The sequence below is a fragment of the Microcaecilia unicolor genome, chromosome 2 (genome assembly GCF_901765095.1).
Source record: "Microcaecilia unicolor chromosome 2, aMicUni1.1, whole genome shotgun sequence".
NCBI classification, from domain to species: domain Eukaryota; kingdom Metazoa; phylum Chordata; class Amphibia; order Gymnophiona; family Siphonopidae; genus Microcaecilia; species Microcaecilia unicolor.
Window position 1 is genome coordinate 650,698,886 of NC_044032.1, and position 15,540 is coordinate 650,714,425.

Here is a 15,540-nt window from a genome sequence, read left to right on the forward strand (position 1 = left end):
TAAAATGCCAAAAATTAAGTAAATGAATAGATAGAACCTCTGAATGTTGAGCATCTGATTCTCATACTGTGATGTCTGTTTTAGTGGACCTTTTACTAGGAGAAAAAAAAATCTCTGCACACATGCTAGGGTGTCCCTGTAACCAGCCCCTCCTCCAAATGACACACTAATTACGATTTATAACAAATTACTATTCTACCTATAAAAAGTTATATTTTCTCTAGTACATCCATATGCTGCAGAAGCTGGCTAGTATGTCTGAAAATATAAATAAGATTAAATCAAAATGCTACCAACAATTAAGCACAACAACGTGGTTGCAGCAGCTCTTATCCAATCCGATCTGCTCCGGCTCCCTCCATCCCCCATCCCAGACTCACACTTTCTGTGGCTCCTCTGGCTCTGTCCTCTGTGGTGGCGCTACAGGTCCCTCTCTCCTAATGATCTGCTCTCTTGCTTCTCTAACCCATGTTCTGATGTATGGTGGTATTGCGGGACCAAAATTCTATATCCCCTCTTGCCATTACAATGGCCTGGTATATGTGCTCTCATACAGTTAGTTATACCCATTGTAATTGGCAATCCTCACCAGGTATCTCATGTCAAAAGACATGTTCCTAACTCTCTTGATGACACTGTCAATCTAGACGCTATAGGAGTTCCAAGAGGGATACCTGATCAATTTAAGGCCAGAAATCAGGTATAGGCAGGTCTAGAATCTACTTTCTTTTGGATTAATTACATTTATTATAATCAGCAAAGATTCATAAATTTTACTAGAAATGCCATTCACGGCTTAGCGGATCAACTTGGTGCCACTAGTCGAGTAGCCTGGGAAAATAGATTTGTTCTTGATCAAATTCTTTCCAAAGATGGTGATGTTTGTATTGTACTTCATGCTCATTGTTGTACTTTTATTCCCAATAATACTGACCCTGATGGTTCTGTTATGAAGGCATTACAATGCCTTTCTGCTTTAGCCAACGAATTAGCTACCAATTCAGGTATTGATACTAGCTGGACATCCTGGTGGGATACAATCTTTGGTAACTAGAAAATCTTTCTTATGTCTATTTTGACCTCCACTTTGGTTGTCATTTTAGTTTTTGCTTTAATTGTCTGTTGCTTTATTCCCTGTGCTCGTGGGCTTGTCTTCAAACTTCTTTCTAATAGTACAATTGAATGTAATGTTTAATTTTATCTTTAACATTTTTCTGGTTTAGCCGCTTATTGGTTACATGAGTTTCTCCTTCTAGAGCTTATTTCAGCTCCCCAGGCATGGAAAGGTTTAGTTTGGGTTCCTTCCTTTTCCAACTATTGTACCCTTCATCAATGGACATCGAATGGGCACTCTGCGGAATCACAATTATTATCTGTACAGGTGATGATTTCTCAATCATCAAGAGGGGAATGAATTGATTTGCACTTTTCTGTGCACTGACAGGTCAGTTATGACCCATGAAATGCATAGCTAAAAGCTCAAACTTAAAAATGCCTGAGTACTGCATTTTCTGTACTTTTTGCTGAAAGCTGTGAATTTGAGGTCATGATGATCCAGCAAGGAGCACTTTTACCCCTCCCTGACAGAGTGGTGCCACTAACTCTACATCACAAGGACACAAAAATGAATACACAGTTTGAAAGCGAAGATGTGTTGAGGTTACCAGACAAAACAATGATAAGACCTGGGTCCTGGAGAGATTCCTGTAGCAAAGTGACGACTACAAGAAACCTTGGACTTGCTGTGTTCCACAAACATTTAAATATCATGTTCTGTGTTCTATAACATTCAGATAGTGTGTTTCATTATATGTAAACAATGAAGTAAGACAGAAATTAGCTGAAATTGCAAACTGTATGATTTGGGAGGGAATTTCCATTGTACAGAAAGTATATAAGCCACGGTTGCATTATATTTAGTCAGAGGCTGGGATGACCGACAGTGAGTAAATCTTTACAGCAGTGGCTTTTCTCTCCCTCTCATAACAAATTGCTATTTGTTAGTGCCTGATTGCTTTGCTATTTGTTATTGCATAATTGCTTTGTTATTGGTAAGAAATAAAGACTTTCTTCTTGGAAAGAACATAGCCTCTGTCTATTCTGCCACCCCATGTCCCCTGTGGAATTGGAGAAGAACAGCTGTGAGCCCTCTTCACGAAAGTGGCGACAGAGAAGATGCTGGAAACTACAGGCCAGTAAACCTCACGGGGAAGGGGCAAGGATGGGGACAGAGCCCCTGGGGTCAGGGACAAACTTTGCCCCTGTGTCATTTTCTACTTTGAAGCCTCTTAATGACCTGGAATGTTATTCATATTTGAGTGATGCAGACAACAATATTTTGATTTTTTGGAAAAATAAGCAAACATGCTGGCCACAACTAGCAAAATTTGCATGGGGGATCCTGTACATCCTGCTACCAGCACATCTTCTGAGAAGACAAGTTGCTTGTTTTTCTTATTGTTTTCTATTGGTGATTTATAAACAACAGTTGCACAGCATCTTGTTCCTTTTTATACTTTAATAAAAAGATTTAAATATAAAATCATATGTGTTCGAGGCTTCTACAGATGAGAACAGAGCCCACGGGTACGGGACGGGGACAAACTTTGTCTCTGTGCAATTCTCTACTAAGAAAGGAGTGGTTTAGCTTCAAGATAGTTGGCAAGTTATAAAGAGGATTGAACAAGCGATACAAGGAACTACTCCTTCATTGTGTAAATTCTCTCAAGAACGTTTGGTTAAAACGAAAGAGATGGATCAGAGACTTATAAAAGTTGAAACAGCATTTCGAAAGACTGAACAAACTGTTGTTACCTTGCAATCCACTGCAGCTTCTGCTGTTAAGGACAGTTGGCCGATTCATTCACACCTGGAAGCTCTGGAAAATAAAATCTCAGGGGTCCTGTTAACTAAAGGGTTGCCATGCAGCAATCTGGAATTACCACCGGTGGCAGTTCCACCGTGAAGGCGCAGCATTTCCAGCGCTAGCAGAAATATTGGAAAAATATTTCCGCAGGGGGTTACCGCTGACTTAGTGACGGAACCCTTACTGCCACCTAAATCCTTATTGCACGGCCATTTCGTTTTGGGGGTACGGTAAAATGAGGGACTCTGCAAGCATCAAAAATACGCACTGACGCTAGTGCAGGCCCCCTTTTACTGCAGCTTAGTAACATTATCTGGCTCCTTTACAGCTTCTGAAAATGTATCTAAAGAATATTGTTGGGTATCCTCATGCAGCTGTTCTAACTGTCGAGGGTATATTTTATGTTCAAAGAAGCTCAATCCAGATAAGAGGGTGAAATGGGCCAAGCACTGAACCTATCGAGCGGGAAAGAGCGGGGTATAAATGCTACAAATAAATAAATAATAGTCCTGATTTATCTTAATTTTTGGAGTCCTCACAGGATTTGATAGCAAAAAAGAGCTACTCTTCTGGTTAAATTTTCCTCTAAAATTGACCCCCCCCCCCCCCCCCCAATATTCTTAAATTATATTTCTCAAAAAAAATGTACCTTTATGTGGTCACCAAAATTTATTTGTTTCCTGATGTCTCCAGGCAGAAGCAATTATGTAGAAAGCAGTTCCCACAAAGTAAAGTTTTGGCTGTGGGAGCAACTTTTTTCCTTAAATTTCCCCGTAAATGCCTTTTGGGGAATTGTTTCTTTCTGATAAACCGGTACTTACATAGTAACATAGTAGATGACGGCAGAAAAAGACCTGCACGGTCCATCCAGTCTGCCCAAGAAAATAAATTAATATGTGCTACTTTTTTTATTTGTACTGTCCTCTTCAGTGCACAGACCGTATAAGTCTGGCCAGCCCTATCCCCGCCTCCCAACCACCAACCCCGCCTCCCAACCACCAGCTCTGGCACAGACCGTATAAGTCTGCCCAGCACTATCCCCGCTGCCCAACCACCAGCCCCGGCACAGACCGTATAAGTCTGCCCACACTAGTCCCGCCTCCCAACCACCAGCTCTGCCACCCATTCTAGGCTAAGCTCCTGAGGATCCCTTTCTTCTGCACAGGATTCCTTTATGTTTATCCCACGCATGTTTGAATTCTGTTACCGTTTTCATCTCCACCACCTCCCGTGGGAGGGCATTCCAAGCATCCTCCACCCTCTCCGTGAAAAAATACTTCCTGACATTCTTCTTGAGTCTGCTCCCCTTCAATCTCATTTCATGCCCTCTCGTTCTACTGCCTTCCCATCTCCGGAAAAGGTTTGTTTGCAGATTAATACCTTTCAAATATTTGAACGTCTGTATCATATCACCCCTGTTCCTTCTTTCCTCCAGGGTATACATGTTCAGGTCCGCAAGTCTCTCATACGTCTTGTAACGCAAATCCCATACCATCCTCGTAGCTTTTCTTTGCACCGCTTCAATTCTTTTTACATCCTTAGCAAGATACGGCCTCCAAAACTGAACATAATACTCCAGGTGGGGCCTCACCAATGACTTGTACAGGGGCATCAACACCTCTTTTCTTCTGCTGGTTACACCTCTCTCTATACAGCCTAGTAACCTTCTAGCTACGGCCACCGCCTTGTCACACTGTTTCATCGCCTTCAGATCCTCAGATACTATCACCCCAAGATCCCTCTCCCCATCCGTACCTAGCAGACTCTCACCGCCTAACACATACGCCTCTCTTGGATTTCTACTCCCTAAGTGCATCACTTTGCATTTCTTCGCATTGAATTTTAATTGCCAAACCTTAGACCATTCTTCTAGCTTTTTCAGATCCTTTTTCATGTTTTCTACTCCCTCCGGGGTGTCCACTGTGTTACAAATCTTAGTATCATCCGCAAATAGGCAAACTTTACCTTCTAACCCTTCGGCAATGTCACTCACAAATATATTGAACAGAATCAACCCCAGCACCGATCCCTGAGGCACTCCACTACTCACCTTTCCCTCCTCCGAGCGACCTCCATTCACCACCACCCTCTGGTGCCTGTCCGTCAACCAGTTCCTAATCCAGTTCACCACTTTGGGTCCTATCTTCAGCCCATCCAGTTTATTTAAGAGCCTCCTGTGGGGAACCGTGTCAAAAGCCTTGCTGAAATCTAAGTAGATTACGTCTATAGCACGTCCACGGTTCAATTCTCCGGTCACCCAATCAAAGAATTCAATGAGATTCGTTTGGCACGATTTCCCTTTGGTAAAACCATGTTGTCTCGGATCTTGCAACTCATTTTCTTCCAGGAAATTCACTATCCTTTCCTTCAGCATCGCTTCCATTACTTTTCCAATAATCGAAGTGAGCCTTACCGGCCTGTAGTTTCCAGCTTCTTCCCTATCACCACTTTTGTGAAGAGGGACCATATCCGCTGTTCTCCACTCCTACGGAACCTCTCCCGTCTCCAAGGATTTATTAAACAAATCTTTAAGAGGACCCGGCAGAACCTCTCTGAGCTCCCTCAATATCCTGGGGTGGATCCCATCCGGTCCCATGGCTTTGTCCACCTTTAGTTTCTCTAGTTGTTGATACACACTCTCTTCCGTGAACGGTGCTATATCCACTCCATTCTCAAATGAACTTTTACCAGTCCATCGCGGTCCTTCTCCCGGATTTTCTTCAGTAAAAACAGAACAAAAGTATCTATTTAGCAAATTTGCCTTTTCTTCATCATTATCTACATAGCGGTTTGCAGTATCTTTTAGTCTCACAATTCCCTTTTTAGTCATTCTCCTTTCACTAATATACCTGAAGAAATTTTTGTCACCCCTCCTTACCTTTCTAGCCATTTGTTGCTAATCAGTTCCTGAAATGTAATGGTTTTTGAGGTTTCGGAGTGATAGATGAATATATTTGCATCACCTGCTCTGCTTTCCAGTGTTTCCATTTCCCTCTTGAGTCTCCAGCTTCCTCGTTAGCCTACTGCACTTTCCTAGATGTGGACTAAGCCTATGTATCTTTTCCTTTATTATTATTTTTCTAATTTTTGAATTATTCTTGGATATTTCTCTACTTTGAATGGTAAAATTACAAATAAGAAAAAAAACCTTCCCTGTGGCTGCCTCCAAATGCTGTGTGAGTAAGATCATGTCATTTCCGTTCAGCTTTTCTTTTGAAAGAGTTTTCATATTTAGAACATTTCAATGGTTTATGTCACATGTGACAATTACACAACAAGATGATGAAAAGTCCCCACAAAAAAAAAAACTAGGAATTACCAAACACAAACCGGAGTGAGAAACACCTTAATTATTACCCTACTTTGAACATTACAAATCAAAATACATATGCACCCGAATCAACACACTTTATCTGTGGTAATGGAGGAAAAAGACCTCAGGAGCGGTAGAAGCTCTGCAGATCAGTGGCTTAACACACCTTACAGACCAGCGGTACTTCCGAATTGCCATGCAGCGAGCCTGCAATAGGCTTTCTGCACTTCAGTAAAATGGTCCCTTTATACATTTCTTTTAAACCATTTTTCTCTCCAGTGAGACCCTATAGGCCAGTGATGGCGAACCCATTGCACGAGTGCCAGAGAGGGCACGCAGAGCCCTCTCCCTTGGCATGCGTGCAGTCGCTGGTCTACCCACTCTCCCTCCGAGCACCAGGCCGGCCTCCCTTCCTCCCACCAAGCACCAGGCCGCCTGCCTGCCCTCCCTCCCTCCCAGGCGTACCTCGGGGTTAAGGTGGCGTTGGCAGCGGCAGCGAAAAGCGTGTTCTTTGCTCGGCGTGCCTTCGGCCTTCCCTTCTGTCTCTCAAGCTCTGGTCCCGCCTATGACCAGAGCTTGAGAGACAGAAGGGAAGGCCGAAGGTGCGCCGAGCGAAGAACATGCTTTTCGCTGCTGGCGCCGCCTTAACCCCAAGGTATGCCTTTTAAATTTCGGAGGAGGGGAGCCCTGGTGCTGGGTGGGAGGGAAGATGGGCGGGCGGCCTGATGCTTGTTTTGTTGGAGGGAGGGCAGGAGGCAGGCCTGGTGCTGGGAGGGACGGAGGGACGGAGGCCTGGTGCTGGGTGGGAGGGAGGCCTGATGCTGGGTGCTGCTGGGTACTGGGTGGGAGGGAGGCCTGATGCTTGGTGCTGGGTGGGAGGGAGGCCTGGTGCTGGGAGGGAGGGCGGGTGGGAGGGCAGGGGGGGGAGGAGGGTGGCTGGATGGGAGGGCAGGGGGGAGAGGAGAGTGGCTGGACATGGGTGGCTGGAGGGGAGAGGAGTGTGGCTGGACATTTGTGGCTGGAGGGGAGAGGAGGGTTGCTGGACATGGATGGAGAGCAAGAAATGAAGAAGAAAGGAGGAAAGTAAAGAAATAAATGGAAAGGAAGCCCTGGAAACGGAGTTAAGAGAACAGATAGAGAGCAGCAGAATCAGTGACTAGGACCAATATGGATAGAAAAACAAAATCACCAGACAACAAAGATAGAAAAAATCATTTTATTTTCATTTTAGTGTTTGGAATATGTCCAATTTGAGAATTTACATCTGCTGTCTTATTTTGCACTGGGTATACTGGAGCTGTAACAGCTTACAGAAATGATTTATAATGAAAGAAAATCATGTTATTTTTCTCCTATACTAGTATAATATTTCAATGATGTCTGTTTATATGCGCCATGGCTGGTGTAAGGGGTGTGGCTATCATAGGGGTGGAGTCATATGTGGTGACCCCACCCATAATGAGTACCGGCACTTTGCGATAAATAATTAGATTTTGGGTTGCTGTTTGGGCACTCGGTCTCTGAAAGGTTCGCCATCACTGCTATAGGCCATTGCAGCTTGTAACGCCATAAGATCATCTCGCAAATTTCTCAATCTGCGCTTCCCCAGCTGTAAAGGACTAAAATACAAGCTGATACACGCCACTACCTTTTCCTACATGAGTACACAGTTGTGGAATGCATTACCCACAGCCCTGAAAGCTACTGAAGAAATAACCAACTTCCGCAAATCTTTGAAGACATACCTCTTCAACAGGGCCTACAAAGAGAACCCATAGCCTTACAAAATACCTCACCAACCCACCCAGTTACTAAAGTCCACCTTCGGTACTATCCTGCCTAACACCTTCCTTCCCTCTTCTCTCTGACCTCACTTAATCTACAAACTACCAACTGTATCTATTATCATGTAATGACTGTGTCATAACAAATCTCTGTAAGCCACATTGAGCCTGCAAATAGGTAGGAAAATGTGGGATACAAATGCAACAAATAATAAATAATAATAAAACATTTAGAATATTGAACTGGTTTATTGTATAAGTCATTTCATGTCGTTGCAGCTCAGTATGACATTCAGGAACATTTAAATGGTTTCTCTTTTGTATGATTCACTATATGCCATTTGCATATCGGCCTCCCTTACCAGCCCACCATACACTCACTGTGAGGTTTAACCCCTTCACACCACCTCTGCGATGGGGACGTCTTACCCAAAAAATTCTCACACAACCAGCTGTCAAATTCAGCAAGATTCTTTATTTTTCTTACTTCAACCAGCAGACAAAAATCAAGGGCAGAGTGCAAGCAGCTACTGAAAGATGAAAGAGAAAGATCAGGAGGGGGGCTATGCGGGAAGTTGTACAGAGGGTGCTTCCGGGGCAGGCAGAAGGTAGCACTTACATTGGTGATGCTGCTGCCAGAAGCCTCGAAGTTGAAAGATGTGCAGGAGCGGAGGGGGAGAGCGATACCGCACTAGTTGGGGGATGGGGGTGGGGGAAGGACACCCATACAGCACCGCACCAGGGGGGGAGGGGTAAAGACGGCAGCACTGCACCAGTCGGGGGGGAGAGGAAGACATCCAAGGCAGCACCCCCTCACGAGCTGCACCCAGGGCCGTCCGCTCCCACCGCCCCGCCCTCGGTACGCCACTGTCTATCTGTCCTCTTCTTCTCATTTGCTTATCTGTCTTTTCCACTTAGTTTCCACCCCTCCCATATTCCATAACCATCTTTCCCATCTTCTAACTTGTTTCTATGTCATGTCCAGCTACAGTTCTTTCTCTAAATTCTTAACAATGCAGAGACAGTTTGCTCCTGGTACTTTCCTTATCTGCTTAGAATACAAGCTTAGACGCAGTGGTAATAATGAACAGAATAAATGTTAAAGTACATATCTCCATACAGGCTTACCTTAATGTAATTTATATAAGTAAAGCTAATATAATTCATATATGTAACTCCCTGTCCAGAAGAGCTTATAATGTTACCATTTTTACAATACTTAAAGTGCAATGAACTCCTGTACACTCTCTACTGAACTGCCACACAGTTCATACATACTGGTCCACGTCCTTGTTCTTAGGCATGTCTTAATGCCTTAAACTATGTGACAGGCCTACGCAATCCCTCTTTTCAGATATTCCTAGTTGTTTGTCCAGGCCATTGGCCTGCTCTGACCTTCCTATCTGACAGTAACCCCTTGCTTTTGAAACATCTATAACATCTTGAATATTGATTTATTGCAAGCCCAGTCAGATAGTTCTTCCCTCTGAAACATTTATCACCTTCTAAACATTTAAATGGTTTCCCTCCCATTTGAGTCCTTTTGTGCTATTTCAATTGGACCTTCTTATTAAAACACTTATCACATACTTAATATTTAAATGTTTTTTTTTCTTCCGTATGAGTTTTCGTGAACTTTCTTCTTGGCCTTCCTTCTGAAACATTTATCACATTAGGAACACGTATGGTTTCTCTCCTGTATGAATCGTTTTGTGGCATTCCAGGTTTACCTTGGTTCCGAACCATTTATCACATTATGAACATTGAAATGGTTTCTCTCCTGTATGAGTTCTTCCATGCTGTTTCAGATTACTTGTACAGGTAAAGGATTTATCACATTCTGAACATTGAAACGGTTTCTCTCTTGTATGAGTTCTTTGATGAATTTTGACCTCACCCTTGGTTCTGAACCACTTCTCACATTCTGAACATTGAAATGGTTTTTCTCCTGTATGAGTTCTTTCATGAAGTTTTAGCTCAGCCTTGGTTGAGAACCATTTCTCACAATCTGAACATTGAAATGGTTTCTCTCCTGTATGAGTTCTTTCATGACGTTTTACCTTACCCTTGGTTGAGAACCATTTCTCACAATCTGAACACTGAAATGGTTTCTCTCCTGTATGAATCATTTTGTGATTGTTCAGCCCAGACCTGGTTGAGAACCATTTCTCACATTCTGAACATTGAAATGGTTTCTCTCCTGTATGAGTTCTTCCATGCTGTTTCAGATGACTTTTACAGATAAAGGATTTATCACATTCTGAACACTGAAACAGTTTCTCTCCTGTATGAGTTCTTTCATGAAGTTTTAGCTCAGTCTTGGTTGAGAACCATTTCTCACATTCTGAACATTGAAATGGTTTCTCTCTTGTATGAGTTCTTCCATGCTGTTTCAGATTACCTTTACGGGAAAAGGATTTATCACATTCTGAACATTGAAACAGTTTCTCTCCTGTATGAATTCTTTCATGAAGTTTTAGCTCAGCCTTGGTTGAGAACCATTTCTCACAATCTGAACATTGAAATGGTTTCTCTCCTGTATGAGTTCTTTCATGACGTTTTACCTTACCCTTGGTTGAGAACCATTTCTCACAATCTAAACACTGAAATGGTTTTTCTCCTGTATGAGTTATTTCATGAAGTTTTAGCTCAGCCTTGGTTGAGAACCGTTTCTCACATTCTGAACATTGAAATGGTTTCTCTCCTGTATGAGTTCTTCCATGCCGTTTCAGATTACTTGTACAGGTAAATGATTTATCACATTCTGAACATTGAAATGGTTTCTCTCTTGTATGAGTTCTTCCATGCTGTATCAGATTACTTTTACTGGTAAAGGATTTATCACATTCTGAACATTGAAACGGTTTCTCTCCTGTATGAGTTCTTTCATGAAGTTTTAGCTCAGCCTTGGTTGAGAACCATTTCTCACATTCTGAACATTGAAACGGTTTCTCTCCTGTATGAGTTGTTCCATGCCGTTTCAGATGACTTTTAAAGGTAAAGGATTTATCACATTCTGAACATTGAAACAGTTTCTCTCCTGTATGAATCCTTATGTGGTTTTTAAGCCCAGTCCTGGTTGAGAACCATTTCTCACATTCTGAGCATTGAAATGGTTTCTCTCTTGTATGAGTTCTTCCATGCTGTTTCAGACTACTTTTACTGGTAAAGGATTTATCACATTCTGAACATTGAAACGGTTTCTCTCCTGTATGAGTTCTTTCATGGTGTTTCAGATGACTTTTACAGGTAAAGGATTTATCACATTCTGAACATTGAAACGGTTTCTCTCCTGTATGAGTTGTTCCATGCTGTTTCAGATGACTTTTACAGGTAAAGGATTTATCACATTCTGAACATTGAAACGGTTTCTCTCCTGTATGAATCCTTATGTGGTTTTTCAGCCAAGTCCTGGTTGAGAACCATTTCTCACATTCTGAACATTGAAATGGGTTCTCTCCTGTATGAGTCATATGGTGGGTTTCCAAGTTCGCCTTGCTTGCGTAACATTTATCACATTCAGAACATTGAAATGGTTTTTCACAGTATCCAGATGGGTTAGTTTTATGCATACCTTGACAGTCATGAACTTCAGTCCTAAGCCCACTTATGTGGTGCTCAATAAAATTGGAGTCGGTAGTAAAGGTTTCCCAAACATCAGCCCTTTTAAAATCTCTCTCACCGTTGAGTCTTCCAGGTTGTTCAAGTGTTGGGAAAAAGCTACAGTTTCTCTTTTGTCTTTCAAATCTTTCTCCTTTCTGAACTGCTGCTTTCTCACCAGTTGGTATTATGCTACCGATACCTCCTTCACAGTCTGCTGAAGGATCTGTGCTGTCTCTGGAGGAGTCTTTGTGTTTCCATTCCTCTTTCTGCTGCTCATCACACATTCTCACTCTTTCACTCTCATTCCCAAATCCATCATCTGTTGGATAAAATAGAAAGAGTACGATCATTCATTTTACAGCTATGGAAAAGGATATACTTAAGGTGGGCAGGAACGAGGAGAATGTGCTCCTACCCCACAAAATTCACTGGAGCACCTGGACTAGAGGTAGAACCGGGAGAGGAAGAAAAGATGGAGCATTGTCAGGAGAGCCGGGGGGGGGGGGGGGGGGGGGGGCTCGAAAACCTGAAAGTGGAAAAAGCTACAGAGCTGGATAGGATACATCCCAGTGAGGATGTGTTTTTTGCCTCTATGTCACTGATCAGGTAGGATTTATTACTGGAAGGCAAGCAGCAGATGGTAGAAGAGTACTTTCCATCTATGAAGGGTGAAATACAAAAGAGGTGTATAGACTCTTTGCTTTCGTATCAAACTGCTAAAATAGACAAGGAAATTTCTTCCTGGATAGTTCAGGCATCAAGCTCAAAACAGATTTGTTTCAGAATTATGGAAGGAAATGAACATATTAGTTTTAATTCATGTTAATATGCTGTAATTTCTGGTTTGTCTAGTCTCGTTGTACGTAACCCACACAGAACTGCGAGGTATTGCGGACTATAAAAACAAAGTGTTATTGTAACCAAACGCCTAGCGCCCGCCTGAGGTTAACCCTGTGGCCACCTGGAGGGTCTGTCTCCAACATTGCTCAGGACCGCCTGCACCTGGGCATGTGCTCTATACTAGAACCCTCCTCCCACCGACTGTGTCCTGCTTGCCTCTGAGCTAGTCTCCCACTCTCAGATTATTCTCTGGTAATTTCTAGGACACTGGGGGCCACACTCCAGGAGTTCCACAGTTTCTAGAAAGCAAACCCAAAACACAAACCAGGATTCTTAGTCAGTACAGGACGGCAGAACTAATAAACTATTGGTTTATTATCATGAAAATGAACAGTGAATGTTTGAAAAACCAGATGAAAAAGTACAGCAAGCAATAACAGATAACCACCAAAACAACCCAAACATTAAAACTATCTAACAACAGCAGAGTGGTCCCTCATTAACTGTACATCTGAGAGCCACGGGTGTGCCAACCCTCTCTCACCTGCAGCTAGCGCGCGGCTGAGTTCTCCTCTCTGTGCTCAGGAAGTTCAACAGACCATTAAATCTTTATCAATGGGCACCGCCCTGGGCCTGGATGGCTTTTCCTCAGAGTATTATAAGATTTTGGTGCATAAAATAATTGTACCGCTCACTCTTTTCTTTGAGGAGGCGATGATGGGCGGTGAGCTGCCTGCTAGAGCGAACGAGGCGCTCATTGTTCTGGTTTTCTAAGCCAGGTAAACCCACGGATTTACTAGGGTCCTACCGCCCGATCTTCCTCCTCAACGTAGACGTGAAAATCCTAGCCCGAATCTTGGCGGACAGACTAGCCACTCATATTCCTACCCTGGTGGGAGACCATCAGGTAGGCTTTGTCAGGGGATGACACCCAGGTCTGAATGTTCGTAGAGCGCTGCTTGCAGTGAGCAAGGCGAAGGCTTCTCAACAGCCACTGCTGCTGGTGGGACTGGATGCAGAGAAGGCTTTCGACTGGGTGAGCTGGGACTATCTTTTCGTAGTGCTACGCTTTGTGGGACTCTCTGGATGGTCCTATGCAGATCCGGTAGCCCGAGTGTTGGTGAATGGGTCACAATCTCCTAGTTTTCGGGTACGCAGGGGAACCAGACAAGGATGTCCTTTGTTCCCCCTCCTGTTTCTACTATATCTGGAACCTCTCCTCTGTGACATTAGGGGAGACCCGACGATTGCTGGTGTGGCACTGCCCCAGCTCACCGTCAAGGCCTTGGCTTACGCAGACGATATCTTGCTGGCTTTAACACACCCCACAGAGCTCCCTGGTCGCAGGAATTCAGATATTACTCTGGCTTTCGGCTGAATTTGCAAAAATCTGAAGCTCTGCCGGTTCCCCTCTCAGTACAGACAACATGGGAGGGGCCCTTCCCGTTAAAGTGGGCCTCTGGCTATCTACATTACTTAGGCATCCGGGTTCCGACAGTCTTGACACAGCTCTATAACATTAACCTAGCACCGTTGTGGTCTTCGACTAAACTTTCTTTGGAGATGTGGCAACACCTCCCGGTGTCCCTGTGGGGAAGAATCGCGCTATATAATATGACCCTAGTCCCCAAATGGTTCTACATAGTCCAGGTATTGTCACTTTTTAACTTGAGAAGGGATGAACTGGCATTGCATCGCCTGTTAGTAAAGTTCTTTTGGAATGGGAAGAGATCTCGTGTCCCTTTCTCACAGACTTATCTCCCGATGGATAAGGGGGGCCTGGGAGCAGATAGTATTAAGAAGTTTTCTGTTGCGGGTTGTATGAGACACATTAGTGATTGGTTCCGGAGTACCTCATTTTTCCTTTTCCTGATACAGAGTCTAGGGTGCTGAGTTCCTTCCATTTTAGCTATTGGTTGCATGCACCGGCTGGGCGTGCCCCCACGAAGCCGGGTTTTGCTCCTCTTTTCTTACCTTTACGGAGAGCATGGCACTGGATTTGCAAACTACATGGGTTTGACGTCCCGGTGCCCCCGCTATTGCCAAAAGGGGCAATGCTGATTTTCCGGTGGGTACGTCCACAGTGGTTTTCCGGGAGTGGAGAGAGGGGGGGACCATTTTCCTTTTCCAAGTCCTGAAGAAGGAGGGCACTTGTAAATCTTTACAGGAGTTGTGTGCGGGCGGATACTTGTCCACCTGGGCTTTTTTGTCCTACCTGCAATTGTGTCATTATATTGCACCCTTGCCGGGGGACTCTTTGACCTCTAAGAGACGGAAACAATTAACAGAGCTCTATGACCTGGAGGCGCAGCTTCTGGTTCCCCTAAAACATTTTCATAACCAAATTAGAGAAGCGTCCCCTGTGGTGCACTATGGAACCTTGGCGCAGTCTTGGGCTGGGGAATTAGGGTGTAGAGTCCAGGAAAAGTCATTGCAGGCATGCATAACTACTTGTTACAGAACGTTTGGGAGTGCGAATCTACGAGAACTACAATATAAATTTATTATGCGTCTGTATATTTCTCCGCACAGAGCCTTCAGGACTACCTTGAGACCCCAAGACGACTGTCCAAAGTGTTCGGGACAAGGGGCGCATTTGGGCCACATGTTTTGGCTATGCCCCCCGGTGCGAACCTTCTGGAACTCAATATGTGCCTTTGTGTCTAGGTTCTGGGGGATCGAGTGGCGTCCCACTCCCATGCTTTTGTTTGATGTTTATCAGGTGATGGGTCGTCAAAGGAGGGGGAAGCTCGCGTTTCTTCGGCGAGCATCCATTATGGGGAAAAAGACTGTACTATCTGTTTGGTTGTTAGCAGAACAGCCTGCGCTGCAGACGTGGTGGTCTCTGATGGTCTCCCTGAGTGCAGTGGAACGTAAAGATGTAGAAGATCTGGCCTCGCAGAGGGGAGACCGCTTGTTTCAATGCTGGTCTCCCCTCTGGGATATCTTGACACTGACAGCCCGCAGTCGGATTCCGAATGGGTAAAGTCCACACGAGTAGGGTAGGGAAGGGTGGGAGGGGGGGTGTAGGGGAAGGGGAGGGTTATGGGTAGTAAGTCAAAGAATCTAGTGGATGTTATAACAAAAAGAAAATGTTGGAACATGTTACAGTTGACTGTTGTTAACCACAATCT

At 44.1% G+C, this 15,540-nt stretch overlaps 1 protein-coding gene across 1 annotated transcript in view; it reads right to left on the reverse strand.

Moving 5' to 3' along the window:
- LOC115462248 (zinc finger protein 665-like) overlaps nt 1-13,164 on the reverse strand; it is a 72,772-nt gene extending 59,608 nt beyond the window's left edge. The window contains exons 1-2 of the mRNA XM_030192260.1: nt 13,095-13,164; nt 11,646-11,885 (exon numbers count right to left, since the gene is read on the reverse strand). Coding sequence (XP_030048120.1) covers nt 11,646-11,885; nt 13,095-13,164 — 310 coding nt within the window. The remainder of the gene's footprint in view (nt 1-11,645; nt 11,886-13,094) is intronic.
- Nucleotides 13,165-15,540: the final 2,376 nt, after the last annotated feature.